Source organism: Pseudorasbora parva, chromosome 25 (genome assembly GCF_024679245.1).
Source record: "Pseudorasbora parva isolate DD20220531a chromosome 25, ASM2467924v1, whole genome shotgun sequence".
NCBI lineage: Eukaryota > Metazoa > Chordata > Actinopteri > Cypriniformes > Gobionidae > Pseudorasbora > Pseudorasbora parva.
Genome location: NC_090196.1, coordinates 8,235,987 through 8,261,456, shown reverse-complemented (window position 1 = coordinate 8,261,456; position 25,470 = coordinate 8,235,987). Strand labels below are relative to the sequence as shown.

General features: G+C 38.3%; 1 protein-coding gene across 2 annotated transcripts in view; it reads right to left on the bottom strand.

Moving 5' to 3' along the window:
- b4galnt4a (beta-1,4-N-acetyl-galactosaminyl transferase 4a) overlaps window positions 1–25,470 on the bottom strand; it is a 317,216-nt gene that overhangs the window by 114,964 nt on the left and 176,782 nt on the right. For both annotated transcript variants that reach the window (XM_067436802.1, XM_067436803.1), the window contains exons 4-6: window positions 10,581–10,676; window positions 1,934–2,024; window positions 1,676–1,776 (exon numbers count right to left, since the gene is read on the bottom strand). In XM_067436802.1, coding sequence (XP_067292903.1) covers window positions 1,676–1,776; window positions 1,934–2,024; window positions 10,581–10,676 — 288 coding nt within the window. The remainder of the gene's footprint in view (window positions 1–1,675; window positions 1,777–1,933; window positions 2,025–10,580; window positions 10,677–25,470) is intronic.

Genomic DNA, 25,470 nt, shown 5'->3' with positions numbered 1-25,470 from the left:
ACCCTCCCAAACAACATGTGTTGATGTAGGGATTGGTTGAAATATATATATTAGGGCTGCCAATCAATTAAAATATTTAATCCTGATTAATCGCATATTGTCATGAGTTAGCTCGCGATTAATTGGAATTTAATCACACATTTTTATCATTTATAAATGTACCTTAAATTAATATGTTTTTAATACTCTAATCAACATGGGTATGGACAAATATGCATGCTTTATGCAAATGTATGTTTATTATTAGTGAAACCATACTCAGAGCATGAAGATTAGACATGTATCAAAGGTCATAGATGTTTATCAAAGAACCTTAAACCTAAGCTTAAAAATTCAGAATAAGCAGTCATTTATCTCATTTTAAGAATATAAATAAAGGGAGTTTTTACACTGGCAGTTTAGTTCAGAACAGGGCACAGTTCGTATGAAAAATTGGTAATGTGGAAGCTGTCATGCGGACCTGAGAGCACACCAGTACCACACCATACCTGGAGGAGGTCCATATTCCACCAGTAGGAATATAGTGCGGCCCCTTTAAGAGCTGAAATATAGTGTGGCCCCTTTAAGATCTGGATTATAGTGTGGCCCCTTTAAGAGCTGGAATATAGTGTTGCCCCTTTAAGAGCTGGAATATAGTGTGGCCCCTTTAAGAGCTGGATTATAGTGTGGCCTCTTTAAGAGCTGGATTATAGTGCGGCCCCTTTAAGAGCTGGAATATAGTGCGGCCCCTTTAAGAGCTGGATTATATTGCGGCCCCTTTAAGAGCTGGAATATAGTGCGGCCCCTTTAAGACCTGCATTGTAGTGCGGCCCCTTAAGAGCTGGATTATAGTGTGGCCCCTTTAAGAGCTGGAATATAGTGCGGCCCCTTTAAGAGCTGGATTATAGTGCGGCCCCTTTAAGAGCTGGATTATAGTGCGGCCCCTTTAAGAGCTGGATTATAGTGCGGCCCCTTTAAGAGCTGGATTATAGTGCGGCCCCTTTAAGAGCTGGAATATAGTGCGGCCCCTTTCAGAGCTGGAATATAGTGCGGCCCCTTTAAGAGCTGGAATATAGTGCGGCCCCTTTAAGAGATGCGCTTTCCCTAATCAACTGCCGGTATTTTGTGTGTGTGTGTGCACCGAACTCTGCTGCGATTAACGTGAACAGTGTGAAGAACACGGACTCGGGAGCGCTCTTGTTCAGAAAAATAACCTGCGTATTCGTTTTTGCCGATTGTAATGTATTTATTTCAGGGGCGGCAGTGGCTCAGTGGTTCATGTAGGTTGTCTACAAACCAGAAGGTTGGTGGTTCAATCCCCGGTTCCACTTGACCAAGTGTCGAAGTGTCCATGAGCAAGACACCTAACCCCAGCTGCTCCCGACGAGCTGGATGGCGCCTTACATGGCTGACATCGCCATCGGTGTATGAATGGGTGAATGTGAGGCAAAATGTAAAGCGCTTTGGATAAAAGCGCTATATAAATGCAGTCCATTTATTTCAATAAAACACATACTGGCGGTGATGGTGTTAATGATTTAGCTTGCAATGCATCGTGCTTGGACTGCAGAGAATGTGCTCGTTGTAAAAACGGCCACCATAGGAGTTAAAACGAAATCTGGATGGTCATATACCTTTTCACCGCTAGATGGGGGAAAATATCACACGGTGTAGCTTCAACTCTTAAATCCCTTACCTTTCCTACATAGGCCAGCAGTCGTGCATTGAGAGGACTTTCATCTGAACTCAGCCAGAACTCTGAGTTATCATCAGAAGAAACCGCAAACTGAAAATCACCTGGAAAAATGAGAGCAACAGACACTGTGAGCAACAGGTAACAACTTCTTCTTGTATGTGTCGTATACACTGAGAGAATGTCGTCTGCTCTACATTATGTATCCCATTTGTCACCATGACAAATATCTAAAAAATTTTAATACAAAAGAGCATTTACCATCTTTGTAAGGTAGAATGTATCCAAATATTCGCAGGCCGTAGTTCTTCCATTTTGGAGCCACGGCCAACTTCTTTACAGTAGTTCTTGTCTGTAGAGATTAAATATATGAAAATGAAATTAGTATGTAAAATAACATTGTGGTGGGGTGAGTAAAGAAAGACATGGTGGGTGTAGCATCTAGGCCTTTCCATGAATTTACATGATGCCAGAGAGATAAATAATAATAATTTCAGACACGCACACAAAAATCTTTTGAAATGGTTTGTTTATTCCACTGTATGTTTAGATTATCACAGAACTGGCCCCCCAACTGAGCCTGGTTTCTCCTAAGTTTTTTTTTTTTTTTCTTCTCTATTCTGTCACCTGATGGAGTTTAGGATTCTCGCCACTGTCAGCTCCGGCTTGTTTAGTTAAGGCAACTTAATATTCAAAATTCAACAATAGTATTGATCTGACTGCACTGATGCTGCTGTATTGAATTGAACTGAGCATTGACGATGACATCACTGTTTTCTGCAGAACTGCTTAAATAGATGAAATGAACTAATTTAATAATTGATGATCTTTACCATGGAACTGAATCAATACTGAACTAACATCAGCTGAACAATGGCACTATTTTCTTTTACAGCTGCTGTTCATTTGCATTATTTAATCATTTTCCTTTTATAACTGTAAGCTGCTTTGAATCTATGTGTTTTATATAAAGCCCTAAATAAATAAAGGTGACTGATGTAGAGGATGTATATTCATTAGTGCTGTCCAATTGATTAATCGTTTATTAATATTAATATAATGTATATATAAATACACACACATGCATGTATATATTTAAGAAACTAAATAATATTTTAAAAAAATATTATATTTATATATAATATAAATATATATATATACAGTACAGAGCATCCGGAAAGTATTCACAGTGCTTCACTTTTCCCACATTTTGTTATGTTAGAACCTTATTCCAAAATGGATTAAATTCATTATTTTCCTCAAAATTCTACAAACAATACCCCATAATGACAACATGAAAGAAGTTTGTTTAAAATCTTTGCAAATTTATATATATATATATATATATATATATATATATATATATATATATATATATATATATATATATATATATATATATATATATATATATATATATATATATATATATATATATATATACACATATATATATAAAGGACTCTCAGACTATGAGAAACAAAATGATCTGGTCTGATGAAACAAAGATTGAACTCTTTGGTATTAATTGCAAGAGTCATGTCTGGAGGAAACCAGCAACGCTCATCACCTGGCCAGCATCATGGCGGTGGTGGCAGCATCATGCTGTGGGGATATTTTCCAGAGGCAGGAACTAGGAGACTATATATATTTTGAGTATGATGCTACAAGCTTGGCACACATATTTTTGGGCAGTTTCTCTCATTCTTCTTTGCAGGACCTCTCCATAAGGTTGAATGGGGAGCGTCAGTGCACAGTCGTTTTCAGATATCTCCAGAGATGTCCAATCAGGTTCAAGTCTGGGCTCTGGCTGGGCCACTCGTGGACATTCACAGAGTTGTCCCGTAGCCACTCCTTTGTTACCTTGGGATGAACCTTTGCCCCTGTCTGAGGTCCAGAGAGCTCTGAAGCAGGTTTTCATCAATGATGTCTCTGTACATTGTTGCATTAATCTTTCCTTAAATCCTAACTAGTCTCCTAGTTCCTGCCTCTGAACAATATCCCCACAGCATGATGCTGCCACCACCGCCATGATGCTGGCCAGGTGATGAGCATTGATGGTTTCCTCCAGACATGACGCTTGCAATTAATACCAAAGAGTTCAATCTTTGTTTCATCAGACCAGATCATTTTGTTTCTCATAGTCTGAGAGTCCTTTTGGTGCCTTTTGGCAAATTCTAGGTGGGCTGTCATGTGACTTTTACTGTGTTACCTGTGGGACCTTACATAGCCAGGTGTGTGCCTTTCTAAATCATGTCCAGTCAACTAAATTTACCACAGGTGAACTCCAATCAAGTTGTAGGAACACCTCAAGGATGATCAGTGGAAACAGGAGCACCTGAGCTCAATTTTGAGTGTCATGGCAAAAGCGGTGAATACTTATGAACATGTGTTTTGCAAAGAATTTAAACAAACTTCTTTCACATTGTCTTGACATCTATAAAAAATAAAAATAAAAATTGGAGAAAAACAAACAAACAAAACAAGTATGAATAATCAAAACATGAATAAAAGGCTCCTGTCAGTTTTAATGTTATCACCATAAAAAAAAATAATAATAATAATAACGATAACTCTTATGGCTGTCAAAGATCAATCACTTTGAGATAATGGTGCCGATTTATGTTCTGTTTTATTTCAGATAAATGCATGTGAGTTTGAAGCCACCCTGCCATAAACACTAAACAGACACACACATCACAATGTGTGTGAGACTATCTCAGCTATCTGTCATCTGTTTACAAAATAACAAAGACAAAAAAATGAAGATAAAGAAATAGGGGAACAGAGAGAAGGATTTCCGGAACAAAAAGTAACTATTTTCAAAGTGCTATCCGTACGTGCTCTTAATTTAGAGCGAGTTCTGTCAGACCTTTTGGTCTATGATCTATAAAAACACGCCTGCTGAAAAAAAAGAACCAAAAAACGAAATAAATCACAAGGTAATGATTGAGGAGGTGGGAGAACTGTGAAGGTGGTCTGAACTAAACAGAATTCACAATGACAGTTCAGGAGAAGCATACTGCATAATTCCACACATTACAACCTGTAGAGGCTTTCAATTAAATGAAACCACACACATGGTGAGAGAAGGATTGAGCTTTTCAGACACACCTTCCAAATCACTATAATAATCAACAAGAAGGTGCTTCACGATAAATTAAAGGAATCATTCAGAATAACAGAACATGTGATATGGACAGGTGATACCAAAATACAACTAATAAAAAAAAAATAATAATAATAATAATATGGTAAGTAAATGATGACAGAAATGGTAATAATTTACTTGTATATTTTACTTGTTCTACTAAAAATGTTACTTTTTTCATTATTTACTCACCCTCAAGTTGTTCCAAACCTGTATTAATTTCTTTCTTGTGCTGAACACAAAAGAAGATATTTTGTTATTTAGTTCCTGGTCCCGATTAACTTCCAGGACAGCATATTTTTCAAAATATCTTTCTTTATATTCAACAGAAGAAAGAACTGAAATAGTTAACCCTGGGTCATTTTAAACCCTGGGTTACTTTGCTTGATGTTCCACACTGCTCATAATTAACCCATTGAGGTGGAAAGAGAACTGAATTTGGGATTGCACGCTATCTGAGAGAGTGTTTATGGTATGCATCATTCAGCATTATACTATGTTGAGTGGTTTTTTCCACAACTTACTGTGCACAACTTGATGAACTCTGTTTGAAGATCCTTATTAAAGGATCTTTGACATCTGCACGTCTGACTTGATCTGCACTCTCTAATACTTTTACTGACAGCAAGTTAATTGAAAACAAATTGTGATAAAATACACTCATCTAAAGGATTAGGAACACCTGTTCAATTTCTCATTAATGCAATTATCTAATCAACCAATCACATGGCAGTTGCTTCAATGCATTTAGGGGTGTGGTCCTTGTCAAGACAATCTCCTGAACTCCAAACTGAATGTCAGAATGGGAAAGAAAAGTGATTTAAGCAATTTTGAGCGTGGCATGGTTGTTGGTGCCAGAGGGGTCGGTCTGAGTATTTCACAATCTGCTCAGTTACTGGGATTTTCACACACAACCATTTCTAACAGTTTGAATCCTGACAGCTAGTTTGAAAACCACACATACCAGAACTAATGTTGGACTAGTTACAGAATCATGTGGATTGGTCAATTAAGCAAAAACACATTTCTAAACACTTGAAAGTAACTCTGAACAAAATAAAATCAAATACAACATAACATAATTCAAAATGTTTTAATTAAAATTCACACACTAGTTAGATCAGAGCACTGGGGGTCAGAACACAGGACAATCAGAACCAGCTAGAAGAGCCTGGGAGTCAGAACACAGGACTAGACCCACCTGGATTAGAACATCAGCCTACTGTCATCCTCTAAAACTAGGCCTAATCTACATTCCATCCCTGAAGGTCACAGGGAAAGATAAGGAGTTGCTTCCTCCAGGCCTTTTAGGTTGAGGCAGCTTCTTCATCGCATCACTTATAGGAACATTCGCCCCATGTTGTCTTCCTGGTGTATTGCCTTGGCATTATGGCTTTTCTACAATGTTTATGACATTAAAAATAAAGCATATGTAATGTAATAGTATATTAAAATATGTTTAAGACTAAATTTAACGTGTGCCTCATGTCTCACTTTACCCCGCAGCATTTGTCTCACTTTTTCCCACCACCACATTTTTAGAAAAAAACGATCTCTCTTAGCAATTCAGGCTAATCTTTAGCTAGCATCATCACATGGTTTTATACTGTAAGTTGGTAGTTCATCAACATATATGATATAAGTTTTTCTACCTGAATCAATTTACTTTGGCGCAACAAGTGATTAAGTTGACAGCAAAAATGTTTACTTTAAATGTCCCGTTCTTTGCGTGTTTTCGAAGCTTTGATTATGTTTACAGTGTGCAATATAACATGTATTCATGTTTCGCGTGTAAAAAAACACAGTATTTTTCACACAATTTACTTATCTGTATACCGCTGTTTCCTCTGTCCTAAAAACGGCCTGATGATTTCCTTGTTCTATGAAGTCCCTCCTTCAGAAACACGTAACGAGTTCTGATTAGGCCAGCGCTTCCCGTGTTATGATTGGACAGCAGCTTAGCACACGTTGCCCGGAAAGGTCCCGCCTCTTACCATAACGGGTAGATACGCGCTCAATGTTATTGCAAAAATGTCTAAATTGCCTTATCAATTTGAGCCGGAATCAGACCCGGAGAATATCGAAGAGGATCGATTACAAGACTGCTCAGGAAAGACTTTTGCTGGATGTTTCAGAATGGTAAGCTGTCTATTCAGTAGTTTAAACTGATCATTACAAACACCAACAATCGATGGTGTCTGAATGAATTACTACACTTTTATATGCTAAGTTTTTCGGATTAGTTTCAATTACCATCTAACGTTAGTTAACAAAGCTAAACAGCGTTGCACTTTGTGTCATGAGTTACATAAACTGTTAAACGGACCGACTTAAATAATAAAATTCACTTACCGGTTGTAGTCCATAAACAACGCCTTCTCCAGACAAAGAGGGAACTGCGTCATCTTTTAAGAATAATCTTTCTGCGAATCTGGCATTAAATGAGATTGAGGAAGCAGTCCTCAGCAAAATGTGCTGCACATAGTTTTAAATTGTGATTATAATTTTCCGGAACTAAGTTAAAGATAAACTGTAGCCATTGATCTCTACGTACAGCGTCCATGGGAAGGCCAAACAAAGGTGATTTGACTCCGGGATGAAAATAACAGCGTTTCAATGGCATGGCGACAAACACACTCTACAAAAACAACGCTTCCTATTCTCGACGTACGAGAGCAAAAGGACCACTCCCCCGAATTTGCTTGTTCTTGTGGGCGGAGGATTCGTCAACAAACAGTTTTAGTTGCGTCATTAAACCTGGAAGTGCAGGGGTGTAGTCCAAACCGACCGTTCGCTGTAGGCTTTGAAAGGGAACTTCTGTTAAATAAAATATCTCGTTGGCATTGAACTTTGAGCTTTATAATTTTACAGGTATTATTTATTCTCTAACAGCAACATTACACACTAACTAAAGTTTGAAAGATGGAATCGCAAAGAATGGGACCTTTAACATGCAAAAAATATATTTTTGTGAAAAAAAAGAAAGAAAAAAATACATGGTGACCACAACACAAGGAGGTCCTCTCCTTCATAGCCAACGGGAAATTGGAGGGGCTTGAAAACATAATTGTCATATGACCACAAATGTGTTCTGTTAACCAGATACAGGGGTGTCTCACATTACCCCACTCTCCTATGGAACAAAACATGATTTCTTCATAATAAGTTGGGACACAAAAAAAAAGAGCTGGGAAAAATGGAATGCCTGGTCAACCTAATAACAGCCAATAGATTTTACATCACAGTCATGCCATGTACCCAGATTTGCAACTTGCTAAAGCAGTTGGTATTGGGAGAGGGGCATTTGTTTTTTAGAAAGTATTTGATTGGACAAAAATGTGGGCAACCCTTGGGTGCAGGATTAATTATCAATACATACATTTCAAATGCATATACACCACATCAGGCATAACAGTGAATATTTTGTCCTCAGGTGTCCCAAAGGTGCGAGGCAAAATTGAGCAAGTTTGACAAGAGCCAAACTGCGATGGCTAGATGAATGGGTTAGATCATCTCCAAAACTGCAGCTCTTGTGGGGTGTTCCCACAACCGTGGGAACGGTTAGTCTGCTGTGGTCAGTATCTATTAAAAATGGTCTAAGGAAGGAACAGTGGAGAACCGGCGACAGGGTCATGGGTGGCCGAGGCTCATTGATGCTCGTGGGGAGCGAAGGCTGGCCCATGTGGTTCGATCAAACAGACGAGCTACTGTATATCAAATTTCTGAAAAAGTTAATGCTGGTTTTGATAAAAAGGTGTCAGAATACACAGTGCATCCCAATTTGTTGCGTATGGGGTTGCATCAGTTAGGGTGCCCATACTGACCCCTGTCCAGCATCAAAAGCGCCAACAGTGGGCACGTGAGCATCAGAACTGGACCACGGAGCAATGGAAGAAGGTGGCTTGGTCTGATGAATCACGTTTTCTTTTACATCACGTGGATGGTGAGTGTGTGTTGCTTACCTGGGGAACACATGGCACCAGGATGCACTAAAGAAGGCAAGCCGGCAGAGGCAGTGTTATGCTTTGGGCAATGTTCTGCTGGGAAACCTTGGGTCCTGCCATCCATGTGGATGTTACTTTGACATGTATCATCTACCTAAGCATTGTTGCAGACCAGGCATGTAAACTGTATTCCCTGGTGGCTGTGGCCTTTTCAGCAGGATAATACAGCCTCCCACAAAGCAAAAATGGTTCAGGAATGGGTTTCAACAACGGGTTTGAGGTGTTGACTTGACCTCCAAATTCCAGATCTCAATCCAATCGAGCATCTGTGAGATGTGCTGAACAAACAAGTCCGATCCATGGAGACCCCACCTCACTACTTACAGAACTTAAAGGATCTACTGCTAACATATTTGTGCCAGATATCACATCACACCTTCAGGGGTCTAGTGTAGTCCATGCCTTGACGGTTAAGGCTGTTTTGGCAGCAAAAGGGGGACCAACACAATATTAGGTAATAATGCTATGCCTGATCGGTGTATATCCACTAAAATATTTGCATTAGTTGATGTTTCAGATTGCATTTGTCATTGCAAAATCTAATAACACTTCCACAAAAGAGAAACATACTAACAAGTTCTTCTAAAGAGCAAATTCCTCCCAGCGATCACATAGCTGCATGTTTACCCAGCTTTCTGCTAATATTTACTTTCCACCACTTCAGTTACGCTTCACTAGGCTCCCCATGCAAATTCATGGCCACTGTAGTGCGAGACGTGGGCTTGCGTTTTAAAATGCCTATCTAACCAAACACAACATTGTCACATTACTTGAAAACCCAATTATGTTTTTCTCATTTCATCACAACAGCCGGCGCTTTCAAATATCCCTACTAACGTTAATCATACCAATGACAGTATATAGGTGCATCTTATCCCTGTTTTAGAAATATTTCCCCCTTTTGTCGCATTAAATGTTTCCATTTTGCTCAACAAACCCAATCATAACAGTATGCTCTATCTCATAAATCATACAAGCTAAATAGATACTCAATAATTAATGTTTATTAATAATTGACTCAGTCATCTAAAAACAAATTGTCCTCTTTAAAGCTTCCTGCACTAAAAACTGGCCACGGGGCCAATCAAATGAGTACAAACTGATTTGATTTAAAGATTCATTTTAGATTTAAAGATACATTTACTGTACATCTCAGAAACCATCATTATGCAAAAATTCCAGAATAGATAAGCAAAGCAACTGATGCTTTTTGTATTAAAATATGTTCCCACTGTTTTTCCCTACAAACTCGTGATGTTTATGTGACCACACGTCTCTTGAGATGGGAGTTTGAGTTATAGCCGCTCCAGGACAATAGACAAACCAATTTCATCCACCCTTCACCCAAGAATACATGAATGTGTGTTCTGGTCTATGGAATCTGGAATGTGTCTTCTGGTCTATAACACATACTAGAGAAAATGGCAAAAATACATATCCAAGTGTTCAAGTGTCTGAGACATTCAGTTAAACCTGGAAGTTTAAGGATTTTTTAAGCTATGTAGTGTACAATGAACCAAAAAATGTATCCTAGTCACCATTTTGTGACTTCTTTGTACAGATTGTCAGATGTTTTTTCCTTTATTGAAACACAAGATACTTTTCAAATGTTGCTGGAGAACATAATTGTTGGCTTTTGTTCATTTTAGTTTGCTCATTACAGTGAAAGGGGGGGGGATACTCAAATTGTTATGCTGCTAATAAAATGTCATAAAAAAGCAGAATAGTCTCGGACTTTTATATTCATACTCACATGGGGGTAGAGAGGAAAATGCAGGTTCTTCCTGAGCTGAGCGACTGCGGAGCCACACCAGTCTTCAAACACGTGGAGGTTCGCTTGACCTTTAAACTGTCAAGAAAACACATGGAAGACCTGAATTACGGGAAGTAAATGTAAGATTGTGGCCAAAACTGGTAATGCAGGTGTATCCCCTTTCCCTCTCCCCCTGACTCAAAGTTGCCAGATTGCCTGCAGGATCAGCAGGAACGTTTGTAGCTGCAGCTGTGGTAACTATAGAGCAGAGCTGGCAACCCGAATGCCAAAACACTACTGACTTCGTGATTGGTCAATAGGTGGAGGGCGGAGCTTCAGGCCAAAACACAACATGTCAACATCAACATCAGTTGAGGGCTGCAACAACAACTTTTAAATGACAATATCCTGAACGGACAACTGTTGTCAGTGATATAAGTATTTGAAATTAACATGATTTCTTATTGTCTAGTGACATATCAGGGCCATTTTATGATTAATTGAAATACATTTATTACATACAGTTCCTTTAAGATTACTTTCTCAGAAACAGGAGAAGTGAACGAAAAACTGTGCTGAACCTCACTGACCAGCTTACAATCACTGTAATATATAAAATTTGGGTCATTCATTAAAAAATAAAACATAAATGAATACTTTATTCAGCAAAGGGTGTATTCAAATTAATCAAATGTGACAATAAAGACATTTATAATCAGGGCTTGACATTAACACCCACCAAACCGCCATTTGCAGGTATATTTCAGCTCTGGCATGTCACTCCCACTAGCCAGTTGCGGAGCACTGGGGTGGCACAGGACACCCCTGACATCGACTGGCCATCCCAAAATTTAGATCGCTACTTACATTTCACCTTCTATTGAAAGAAGCAATTATTTTGACATGCATCGGGGCGGCACATATTAATAGAATATTAACGTAGTTGCCAAACAGTTAATTAAAGGGTTAGTTCACCCAAAAATGAAAATTTGACGTTTATCTGCTTATACCCAGGGCGTCCAATTCATAGATGCCACCTACGTCACTACCAAACAGAACGCCACCATATTTACGACCGATCTCGCCTGGTGGCCACCCAAACTGCCCATTTGAATGAGAGAGAGAGAGACCTGGAGAAAATGTATATTTTAGGCTCTGAAAGAATAGTGCCGACGTATTTGTTACCCCCAGTTTTCTTTTGTTCATTATTATATATATCTTGTACATAACCCCTCCCCATACAGTGGGGATCGCTTGAAGGCTTTCAAGAGTACCGATGCATATCAAGATGCTGTGGCTTGCAACGTGTCAGCGGGAAATTTTCCGGCTCATTTTATTCTCACATGCAGTTACAGATGCAGCGTTTTGACTAAAGCTCTTCTACTTCTGCTGCATGAGATGAGAACTCATTCTTATCATTTTATGGGTTTTAAAAGAGTCTGCATTTGTTATATTTCATGCAAAACACTTGTTTGATGAAATTTAAATCTGCTCTGAGTGTACGTTTTTGTCACCTATCACACATGCGCACTTTAATAAGGAGACAAAAAGCAGATTTGCGTTTACATGCCGCCAGGGCCGGTGTTGTGCCGAATTCTGACCCTGCCAGATTATTACCCCCCTACTATTGGTAGGTGTAGGGTTAGTTGTGGGGGAGGGGTTAGGATTAGGGGTGGGGTTAGGATTAGGCAATCAGGTAGTGACTTCAATGAGGGGGGTAATAATTTGTCCGGGGGTCAAAATTCGGCATAACACCGGCGCTACCTATAGGCGGAGAAGGCAGTTGCCTAGGGCCCCGGGCTTGGAGGCGGGGCCTCCAAATCATATGCTTGTCCACCAATCAAGAGCAGCAAAATACTAGGCTGTTTGTCCATTGGATATAACAATTGTCATACACCTGTAGTAAAACCAATTAATATCCCCGTTTAAACCTGAGTAACGCCCACCCTCTGAATATTTGAATGAAGAGATTACATACCAGTTTTATGAATGAGATACAACTTTACTACGCATTGATCTGATGGCAACGGAATGAAAGCATCCTTCAGGGGCTGCTAAGCGTAAGGCTAAGCAGGCACGCAAAGAAAGTGCAGCTCGTCATGCAGGTATCATCTATTTTGGAGTGATTGTAATGTTTTGTAAAAAAAAAAAAAAAAAAAAAGAAAGAAACTGAGCCTGACGATCAGCGTCATTTTACATTTGACAGGTTATTCTGAGTTCAAAAGAGCGTGATCACCGTTGATGGACAATTCGCTTCTGACACTTTGAATCTGAGCGTACAATGCAGAATTTTGTTAGAAAATAGATACGTTACGAACCGTCCGAAATAATCTGTTCACTGAAATGAATCATAATTCCAGTCACTTTTTTACTGAGGCGAATTCATGATGAACTGTTGATCTGAATCTTACAAAGGAGTCGGTTCTCCTCGATGGAAACGACCACAACTTGGAATCAAATCTTGATTACTTACTCCTCTAAATCAAGGAATCGATTCCTTTCCTTTGGTATCGATTTCCAGCCATAGTCAGCTGACTGTCAAAATACTAAGTAAAAGAAACAGTAAAGACGTTTGTCAGTCAAAGAGCAAGCGCACTATACTAGAGCAAAGTTTATTATGTTTCAAAACAGCTACCTCAAGTGTCGGTATATCTTCTAAAACGCAGGTGTTTAGCCTACATTTACTGCTTGATCATAATACACCTACTTATTTTTTTGTTTTGTTTTTTGTTTTCCAATCATAAATACTGTTGCCATATTTATTGAAAACAATTTTAAGCATATTAACAAGCACACCCAATTACAATTGAAGAAACGAACTAGAATTTTTATTTAGTAGTTTATTTCTATCAATTCCACTAGCAGCTGATTTGTGTATATTCATATTAAATGTATTTCTCTACAAAACAATGACATATTTTGTCTATCAAAAACAAAACTGTTCATTATCCCAAATAAGGGGTTAGTGTGTTACTATAAAGAAATTACTGAACAAATTACTGAAAAAATAAAAAATAATCCTGACTTATAAAAGAAAAATTGTGGAGATGGAGGGGAGGAGGGAGTGGCAGGGGGGCCTCCAACATACATTTTGCCTAGGGCCTCCAAATGTCTAGAACCGGCCCTGCATGCCGCGCAAATAAACTACCTGTGTCGACCGGTTTAAGACCTTACTCCGATAAAAGAAAACTGGTTACCGCGTTTACATGACTATGTTCTTTGTCTGCTTATTAGGCATAATCGGAATGTGCATGTAAACGCAGCCGCTGTCAGTGTCGTTAAATTAGCGGGCTTTTATCTCGGACCCATTTTTGATTCATTGAAATATCATAGATGCCTCAATTGACCGATCCGCGCAGGCATTAATGAGGATTCTATATATATCTATGATCGTGTTGGGTTTTTAACCTTCTCTGGCTTACAGGAATACATTTAATTTGAAACCACACAACAACAAGACTGAGTTAAACATTTCAAATGCACATGCAGACTATGTTTCTAGTCATGTTTTTCGTCATTGAGGATTTCTTTAAATACTGTGTGCAAATCTTGTCTCGTGCTCGTGACTGAAATCCTGTGTCTCGTCTCGTGAGCAAACTGTCTCGTCACACCCCTATTTAGTGTGTATTAGTGTTACCTGTAGATTTCAATTTCTCTACAGTCTAATCTTTTGCTGTTGTCTAAGGGGGCAGTGGCGCCACCCCACTGGCCACCCCGCAGGTTTGGGGGGGACGCTAGGTACTAGTCCCAATCAATATTTAGAATAAGCAAAATGACGCGTCCCGTACCAATACGGACGCGATGCACAAGATTGCGTTTTAGCGGCGCTTTGCTGCCATAGCGACGGAGTCTCTAAAACATGCTGGAAACTTGCGCGGTTTTTTAAAAACATGTCGAGCTCGCGTCCACAGTTTGAACGCAAGAGGATTTCCAGATATAGGGCTGAATAGAAAAAAAAGGTATCATGAGTGGGTCTGTCCAGTAACTTAAGATGAACCTAAGACAAACTGCACCCTTTGCAGAGAAGCATTTCAGTGTCTCAGACTGTCTGACTGAAAGCAGCAGCGATGACAGACAAATCCGTGAATTAAAGTAAGGCCTATTGTTTTTTTAATGGATAATATAATATTCCATACATTATCAGAGCTTGGCAGACTTATTTTTCTAGACATTAGAACGGTTAATTAATAGATTATAGCATATTAATGTTATCAATTTATCATTTAGCAGTTTGATATTTAAAAAATATTTAGATTAAAATGGGACAAATAATTACATAATAATATAGTCATAATAGTAAATTAATAAAGAGGATTAAACATTTTTGAATTTCAGAATTGTCAGTAAAGTGGTTACTGGTTCAGAATGACTGCTTAAAGAGACTGCTTTTGCATCCAAAAATGAAAAATCTGTCATAATTTCCTCACCCTCAAGTTGTTCCAAACCGGTATGCTTTTCTTTATGTAGAACACATATGAAGACACATTCCTACCATGGAAGTCAATGTTGCCCCCAAAGCAAACATTTGGTTACAAACGTTCTTCAAAATATATTCTTTTATGTTCAACAGAACGAAGAAACTCATACAGGTTTGGAACATCATGAGGGAGAGTAAATGATGACAGAAATTTCATTTTTGGGTGAACTATCCCTTTAAAGTACACCAATACAGGCTACTAAAGAGATCTTTAGAAATAAATAAAATAATCAAAAGTAAAATAATTTAAAATGTGTTCTGTTGCAAGTTTACATACTTGATTCCATGTTTATTGTTGAGCTGCTGTCATTGTTTCATTGTCACTCTTATCACTCCTATATTGCCAAGTTCATAAATTATTTTCAAAAACGGATTCAAAACTGATTTGGAAAAAAAAACATACACACAAAATAACTTATTTTCAATATAAAAAGTGATTGTGGACTGGATATTTTTTGACCTTTTATCACAGTCTTGGACATGTCAAAGATTAGTAACAACAGCGGCTCTGATGCATTGTTAGTTTGTGTGCAGCATCAGATTTACATTTTTTTAATCCCCCATTTATATGCAGTTATTATATTCTATACAAATGCCAGAAACTAAGCTTCTTCTTTTTTCTTCAGCACAGGCCTATCTAAAGGGTTAATGGTGCCACCTGGTTATCAACTGTAAAAAATACACATTTTACCTCTTCCCAACTGGGAAAACCACCAACAATCAAGAATGCATGATTATATGGTGTCATGGCTTTCCAATAAATTTTTTTTGGGCTATAATGGAAGTCAATGGGGCAAAAACAGCCATGAACAGTAAATGAGGGAGAAAAAAATCTGATGCTGCACAAAAACTAACAATGCATCAAAGCTAAAGTTGTTACTAATCTTTGACATGCCCAAGACTTTTATATATGTATTTTATATTTAAAATAAGTCATTTTGTGTGTATGTTTTTTTTTTTTTCAAATCCGTTTTGAAAATCATTTATGAACTTGGAAAATAAATAGTATTATTATTTTGGTACTGGATAATTTGAACTGAAGAGCCTCGTAAATTAATAGACTTATTAATAAACTTTGCGCGCCCAGACAGCAACAGGTCAGCGCATGCCCGTCAGTCAACAATTTCAAAAAAAGTTAACGTTAGAAGACGAAGACTACTGGTAAGTAAATAAGTTAAAAAACATTTTTAGTAAAAGACGACGCGGAATTATGTGTCGTGACGTGCTACAGGCCGGTTTACTACACCAGTAGAATACAATTCTGAAATTATGGTTTCTAGTTTTGGTGTGCCACCCCAAGATTTTAAGTGGCCCCATCTGGCCACCCCTATGAAAAATTTCTGGAGGCGCCACTGTAAGAGGGAATTTCCAGTTGTCACTGATCGTTTGAACCTTTCTGGATTACAATCTGCCATCAAAATTATATGTTTAATTATTCCAGCTTTTGTGAAAAAAGGCTATAAATGATCCACCACATGCAGTATCCTCACATTTGATATAGCCTACTAGCTGGGTTCCTTTATGCATACAGACGTGATGCAATGATGTAACAACGAACAGCGACAAGCTCAAATTTCCTGCGGAAAGCTAGCAGTCCCCACTCAAATTATAACACATTACAACAAGCTTACTTTTGTGAATCGGGCTAAGGTAAGGATATAGTTTTGAACAATGGCTAGTTATGAACTTGCTCAAAAATTGATTTAGGATCATTTTAAAAGTTACGGACTGCAGTTTTAATTTCTGCAACAATCCAAGATGGAAAAATCCAAAAAAACAATTCTTGTCAATAGAAAAAAAGTTGAAAAAAACATCTCTGCAGCATTATTTTATAATTAAAAAAAAAGATAACTAATCTTTTCTTTTTCGGCAAATTTCTGCAGTATTATGAGATTTATAGCTGAATGACACCAGGGATTGAGTGACCAAACTGCTAAAGATCCATAAGAAGGGATGTAGATCTAATCCTGTCCTGACCGCTGCTGTGTGACCTCAACAGAACTGAACTTCCATATTTTGATCCATATGGAGTTAAGCATTAATAAAACACAGCAGCTATTTAGACGACTGGTGTCCTGGCACCACACGCTCAAGCAAGCGACTAACAGGCTCCCCCCCAAAAAACACAATGAAACACAGCGGAGAACATCGGAGGTGATACAACCCGAAGCTAAAGTGAGGATAACGAGAGCATTTTCCAGCAGTAGAAAAATCTGACCGTTTCAAAACGCGCTCACGGCGCTTGCTTCTGATGGGGAGCGTCACAAACGATTAGCATCAGTTAGCATGCTAAAGCACGGATGACCACATACAATACTGAGAATGCCTGCTCTCGCCGATGTCAGTTAAAGCTTTTTAAGCCCGACAAATAGAACCGACATATTCACATTAGACAGCCGGCTACACTTTCAACCGAGTATATTTTATTCCTGGTATTTGGTGCCTGTCAGAAGACATTAGACTCGAGCGGACAGAAGAGAACTGGGAGTTATTGTTTATTCCTTGCTGTTGGCGTGAAATTGATTCCTTTCTCTCCCTCGGCGAATTCTCTAAACGCGATCAATACGAGAAGATCAGAAGCACAATTCTGTTACACACCACATTTGCACACACCACAGAGACTCAGAATAAAGGCACCTTGCGGTTGAGGTACCCGAGGAAAATTAATTCACTTTCACAAACTGGAGAAACTTTGGTTGCATCAGTTTGCAATGAATCTTTGATGTACAAATGTTCCTGACCATCACAGTTGAGGTGAACTCAGTCAACCCATCAGTTCTGTACTTTATCTAATAGCACTGACTCACAGGAGGAAAGTTTGTTTTCTTGCTGAGAAAGCTTTAAGTAGTTGCTGATGCAATTTCAAGGCCTGTCCAGGAGTCATGTCATGCAAAAAAAAAAAAAAAAAAAGTGATTACTTGACAACGATGGTTATTCAGAGATGTATTTCCTATTTAATGGTGTATGGCAGAAACACTCATTTACATGTTTGTCTGACTTTAGCCAATGGTATACTTAATTTAGTTCTCTTTTTTTAGCGTTTGCATCAATTTTGGTTGCTGTTTGGAGCTCAGGGTAAGGCAGTATTATATTGGACCTAACCAAAAAAAAAACAACAACAACAGAGCATTGAAATCCATAAAAGTTTAGGCAATCATAACAGAGATCAGTTAAATAGGGGTCTTAAAGGTACAATAACAAAAGGTTGACTCAACCAGAGAAAAAAATCTGTCATTGTGTACTCACCACTAAAAACATCAAAACAACATCAAACCCCACTTAAGCTACACTGTGTGATATTTTCCCCCATCTAGTGGTGAAAAGGTATATGACCATCCAGTGAATAATAGTTTCTGTTCCTCTCAATTTCGATTTCGTTTTAACTCCTACAGTGGCCAATTTAGTCATGGCTTCCAGTTCGACCTCTTCGGTGAGTGTTGCTTCAAGTGACGAGGCTACTTTTGAAAACTATTATAATTTGCAGTTATTTAATTTGCCAAATGATAATCTATGCAAAATGAATAATAGTTTTACGTTTTCGTTATTTTTTACCATTTCATTGCTAACATCAGCTATCAGGTTCCCAGACGAATGCATCTTAGTAAAGTAACTTTTATCAGTGCTATCATTATTCTGTATATTGTACGACATCACTAGCGTAAGGCAAACAAATTATAATGCAATTAAAATATTAATCTCATGTTATCCGTCATAGAACACGGATTTATGTTATAAGGTAAACAATACTTTTTCATCATTGACGCGAGGGAAACTATCCTAGACGTCGTTCTAGTGTTATGCTCAGCACACCATGATACAATTAGCCAAGCAACAATAAAACTTCCAATATACACAAATAGGCTGAATTAATATTACCTGTCGAGAAGAAAGCAGGCGACGTCGGCGTTCTTTTTAAAATCGTTGCTCCTCATGAGCTCTTTCCATCTTGGAAAGGCCACTCCAATATTTACTTTTGTCTTGTTGATTTGCCCGTTGCGTTGCCGTCTTAATTCTCTTTTCCGCTTCCTTGGCGACTCTGATACATATCCCGCAATGTTACTAGGTCCCCGACCCGGGTCGAATTCGGTAATTAATTCCGGGACGTGGTTGCTTTCACACAGAAGGCGACCCGGCAATGTTCCGGGAATATTGCGGGTCCGACGTGCAGTGTGAAAGGGGCTTAAGAGTGATGATCCATCATCATATAGCAGCCTCAAGCAATCCTCCTCTTCACATTCGACACGGTGCCATCGAGTGTAAAAACACGAAAAGCGAAGCTTGAATTTACGGGTATGTCCCTCTTTGGCAAATGTACTTTCAAGATGGAGGAGCAACATGGCGACCGCCATCCGAACCCTCAACAAGTATGTATTTTCAATGGGATATTATAAAATTACGAGAATGAATTATTACTTGAAAGAAGTAAATATACATTCCTGAGCACATATATTTTTGAAAGAACTAAGTGATTTTAGCTAAGAATAAACTAAAAAAGTTACACAGTGTAGCTTTAAGATATTTAAGCTATTTCAAAATATCCTCTTTTGTGTTTGTTCCACAAAAGAAAAGGACACAGGTTTGGAAATGACAAAGCATTTTATGAGTGCATTTACAAAGATCAGGGAAAAATAAAAGTAAAGGATATATGACCACTTTTCAACTGAATAGTGACAATTTACTATTGTCTTTTTTTTATTAATCAATCAATCAACTTTATTTATATAGCGCTTTTACAATGATGATTGTTTCAAAGCAGCTTCACAGTGTTAAACAGGACAATATTGCAACAAAATTTGATTTGGCTGTACAGTCGTTCTGGAGAATGCTGTGCTATAACACTATAACGTTTTTATAGCTGCTTTACAGCAGACTTGAATTCTGTTTGCAACATTGAAACTGAATCCAACTTGGAATTTACTTAGATTGTTTTACTTAGAATTTGCGTGTCCGAATTTACTTTTGCTAGTTTAACGACGGAAAAAAACCAGGGGATAAGGGGATAAAGACGTCGGCTCACCAGGCGCATGGTCTAAAGGGTTTGTACCTGTTCTCTTAATGAGTCATGGGTGTGTTTTGGGCGTTACATGCAATGAACCAATCAGAGTCTTATCTCCCATTCCTTTTAAATGCCAGTTGCGCTTGCACCAGGGCCATAACCACCATAGACATCGATGACAAAATGTTTTAAAAGTTACATTTGTAGACCGGTCGGCCTCAGGTCTAACAGCGCTTGTCAATGTAAAAATGAGATGGCCAATCAAACCAAAGCAGGCAGGGTTTACGCTCTCTTTTGAGAATGCTGTTGCGGAGACTCTATTCTTTCTAGTGAAAACACAAAACAAAATGAACGCAAATGTGTCCATGCTGTTAAAATACAATCATTGATGAACATCTTTGAATTTAACTCTTTCCCTGCCAAACACGGAATTTTCCGTTATTTGTGAGAAAACACTTCCAGGCCAAAAACAGAATTTTCCGGGTTTCCGTGTTTTCACTGTCAGACGCTAGGGGGCGCTATTACACATCTTCTGAATGATTACTGAATCTCCTGATTAAAACACATGCGAGGAAGACGCAGAAATCACATGCATTTGAAAAATAATGTTATCATCAACATAAATCAAAACCTAATGTTAACCTAATGCCTAATTTTAGTGAATGAAAAACTACCTGTGGACCCAGGACGAGCTACAGCCTTGTGCAAGCATTAGGGGTGTTGATGGACTCAACACGTTGATGGTAAATGACATCTGTGTTTAATCATCACTCTGAATTTGAGTCTTTCTCAAAAGCATGATTTTCTCAACTTTTTGATCAAATTGTTGCTTATTTGAGACTTACCCATATTCAAGTGGTGATAAAAAAAAGGAATGTAAGAAGCTAGAATATAAAGTTTTTGTTGTTGTTGTTGTTGTTGTTTAAGAAGAGGCTCAGGTCTTTCTTTTGATATATTGCATGCTCAGATATTCATAAAACGAAATATTCCATGGGCTATTACATTTTGGTGAAAATGGTCAAAAAACCTGGCTGGCAACTTTTTTTTAAAACGCTGGTGGGGAAATCCGAGAATGTGGATATCGGATCTATGTATTTATTAACTAAAGTGAAGAATCTCGGGATAAACAATATATTTGACTCATATTAATGCAAATGTTATTGCAAATAGTGCAAACATGAACATTTCCCAAAGAGAACTAGACCTTCAATTTCATTCACTGTTCTGTTTCTTTATGCTTTATAAAAATTAAAAAGACATTGTTATGGCCTTGGCTTGCATCATGGCGGAATTTGTGAGCAGAAAGACTGAACGCCTTGTTTTTTTTTCATATTTAAAAATGTTTGTGTGCTACTGCTCAACCCTGTGTGTGTAATAAGCAGAAAGTATGTGCGTTTAGCACCCGCCTATAGCCATATTATTAACGTACCTTTTAAAATAACAAAAAATGACTTTAGAACAGATTTTTGTTGGTCAATGGCACAGTCAATTTCAGTTTCTCAACATAGCAACGCTTGACTGAAATTGACAATGTGCCTGAAAACACCTCAATACAGGGCGGACAGATGGGTGCAAGCTATTTAAACAACGTGGCGCTGGACAATAATATAATAATGATAACTGCGTTGGGCTGAAACTAGCAGAAAACACTTGCTTGGCTTCACATAGCGGCGGCTGTATGATAGGGCACTTAGTCGCATATGTGAATCATTTACTTGCATTTTAGAGGATTTAAATCATTACTTTCCTATGTATCACTGTAAAGCTGCTATGAAACAACCTAGGGTCCATTCTTCGTACCTCGCTTAATACATCTGAGATGATTTGACAGATCCCAGATCTTCTAATGGTGGTAACAGATCTCTGGCTATTCTGATTTTTCAAACGAATTTGTGGATTGGATTAAATTATTTGGATTAAGTTATCTAAGATTACTGCACATTTCTGCGTTCACTGAAAAGGGCAGATGCATCGATACTCAAAACCACGATCAGCAATGCAGTGATTGGGTAATGGCGAGAGGGCAACTTAATGACATCATATAATAAAAAAAAGCCACCTGACAAAAAACTTGAAAAAAAAAAATTATGGACCTTTATAAGGACACAACCAAACCAAAAGTTATAATAGATTTTTTTTTTTTTTTAAACATGATTTATAATTATATTGACGATTTTATAGTATGTGTACACCTGTTACATTTGTATTTCAGTGTTGTAATTAGCAATTAATTACATTTTTAAGTCAGTCTGAAGCAGGTTTGTTATGTGACAGCATTAATTCAAGTTTCTTAAGGGTCAAGGTCAAGTGCTCTGCATCTCTTGCACTGCATCAAGCCATCCCATAATGTCTGTCATCACTCAAATTAATGCTCGGCTCAGAGTAATGTTACTGCATGTGTTTATGATCTTAATAAAACTATAAAGTAATTATTCCATCACCAAAAAATCTCTCAAGTGAATGTTTCTAGTATTATACACTTGTTACACAACACTATAATTTTATTTTCAAATAAACTTTTATATATATATATATATATATATATATATATATATATATATATATATATATATATATATATATATATATATATATATATATATTTTTTTTTTTTTTTTTTTTTTTTTTTTTCATTATTATTGCCCCTGGTTCAGTAATGAACTCTTGTAATAAAGTAGCAGTGGCTGGGACAGATTTTAAGTATAACCTCAAGATGCAGTCTAATCCTGTTTACATGAAATAAGCTCCTGAGCAGGTTTAAGCTTACTGACCTGTTGCTATGACAGCAAGTCCAGGATGAGTGTCGAAGAACCAAACAATCTAAGATCATGCAAAATCATCAACAATCAAATCCAGCTGAGTTAGTGACGTATGAAGAAAGGGCCCCTGTACTGCATTAAGCACTATATAAATCAAGGTGACTTGTCTTGACTTGAAACTTTAAAGGGATGGTTCCGTGTTTTTTTTTTCTAGGCTTAGTTGTGTTTATGGGGCGAAGTATAAGATGTCTTAATGTCGTCTTTTTTTTTTAAACGCCGTATTTTCTTATATTTGACCTTTATTCCAGACCGCTGTCTCCACTGTCCTTTGAACAGATCATTTGCTTCCTCCTTCTATGAAGCTCAGCCCATTGAAAAACGCAATGGTCTTCGATTGGTTAGATGGCCAAATGTAGTTTCCTGTATTTTTATTGGCTGAAGTGGCAAGCACAGGTTGTCCGGAAACGCCACGCCCCTTCCCATTACGGGCAGAAGTCACATCTGTGGTGACTAGCAAGGGTTTATGATGTCACCAACCCGGAAAGAAGCTCGTTGTAGTCCAAACCGGCCGTTTTTGTAGGCAATAAACTGCCATAAAAGACTATGGGCCCTATTTTAACGATCTGAAATGCAAGTGTCAAAGCGCGAAGCGCAAGTAACTTTGTGTGTGGGTCTCGGCGCTGTTGCTATTTTCCCGGCGGGATAAATGGCTCTTGCGCCCGGCGCAAATCTAAAATGGGTTGGTCTGAAGTAGCTTCATTATTCATAGGTGTGGTTTGGGTGTAACGTGAATAAACCAATCAGAGCGTCATCCAACATTCCCTTTAAAAGCAGGTGCGCAAGTTCCATTATGGATTGCTATTATTATGGCGTATTTACCAGCCGCACGCCAGGAGCGGTTCACAGCCGAGGAGACTGATGTTCTTGTAAGAGCAGTGAAAGACAGAGAAGTTGTGTTGTATGGGGATGGGAGAAACCCACCCAAAATAGCGTCGGTTAAACAGGCGTGGGAGGAAAGAGCCACAATTTTTTCACATCCTCGTGGCACACCACACTGATTTCCGTCATCTCGTGTTAATATTTTTTTAGTGTAACAATTTATGATTTGCAAAAATAACTGTTGCATCTGTGTAAATTACATGAGCAAAGTGTATGCGCGTTGTGCACGCTATACATTATGGTCAATCATGTGCCCTTAAAATAGCATAATGAACAACGCGCAACACGCCACTGACTTTAGACTAGGTTTTGTCTGGTCAGTGGCACAACTGTTTAATGGAACAGCAAAATAGCACCAGTGATTGTTTGCGCCGGAACACGCCTCCTTTTTTGCGCTGAACCGCCCAGGGAGCGCAAGTTCATTCACTAGTTTAGCGACGTGCTTCTGTGGAGGGAAAAGCGCGCTTTGCGCGGGTGCAAAATAGGAATGACACATGCGTCGGTGTACAAAGTCAATTGCGCTGGGTGCAAGATAGGGCCCAATATCCCAGTTTGCATTGAACTTTCAGCGCTGTAACTTTGCAGACACTGTTTATGTTCAAGCAGCAACATTAAACACTAACTAAAGTTAAAAAAGTGAAATCGCATGCAACCACCCCTTTAACAACAGAGTTGAAAGCATTGACCACATGGTGTTCTACCACCACATCTTTTCCCATCCTATCTTTAACAATGTCACACCCTCGGAGATGTCAACAATTTCTACTTGGGGAAATTAAAGTTGACAACATACAAGAATCTGAAAATAGTTTCTGTTTCTGCACTTACATACAACCACAGGGAATGATATAGGCATCAATAATAGGCACTTTGATTCAATTCTCACAACTGTTTTATTGCGTATCCTGTTGAATTCAGTGAGTCAGTCTCTCATTTGGGCTGTGAGAGACTTTTATCCTCGGTACCAGCCCACAAACTAGGCCACAGAGATTAACCCTGCGATTCCACGGCTATAAATAAACACCATCAAGCAGAACATACTGTATTTTCATAGAGTGCCATTCTTGTTTAAACCATAAGGATTTGTATGGGGAGGTTTTGATTAAACTCAATCGCCTTCATAGCTAAATATGGCAGCTGTCTTAAACGTTTATATAATCTTTACATAATATCTCCTGTGCACTTCATTAACTGAACCAATTGAATGTCAAAAAAGCAATGAAATGCTACAGTAAGTAAATTGTATATTCCAAGTCTTCTGAAGTCATATGAGAGCTTTGTACCATAAACAGACTGAATTTAAAGTTGTTATTTATTGATAATCTTTCTCTGCAGTGAGCCGTTAACTCTGGAACCACTGCAAACAGACAGTGGTGGAGAAAGTTCTGAATCTCAGTACTTAAGTAAAATTACAAGTAACCAGAGACATATTGGGCCCTATTTTAACGATCTGAAGAGCAAGTGTCAAAGCGCGAAGCGCAAGTAACTTTGTGGGCGGGTCTCGGCGCTGTTACTATTTTCCCGGCGGGATAAATGGCTCTTGCGCCCGGTGCAAATCTAAAATGGGTTGGTCTGAAGTAGCTTCATTATTCATAGGTGTGGTTTGGGCGTAACGTGAATAAACCAATCAGAGCGTCATCCAACATTCCCTTTAAAAGCAGGTGCACAAGTTCCATTATGGATTGCTATTATTATTGCGTATTTACCAGGCGCACGCCA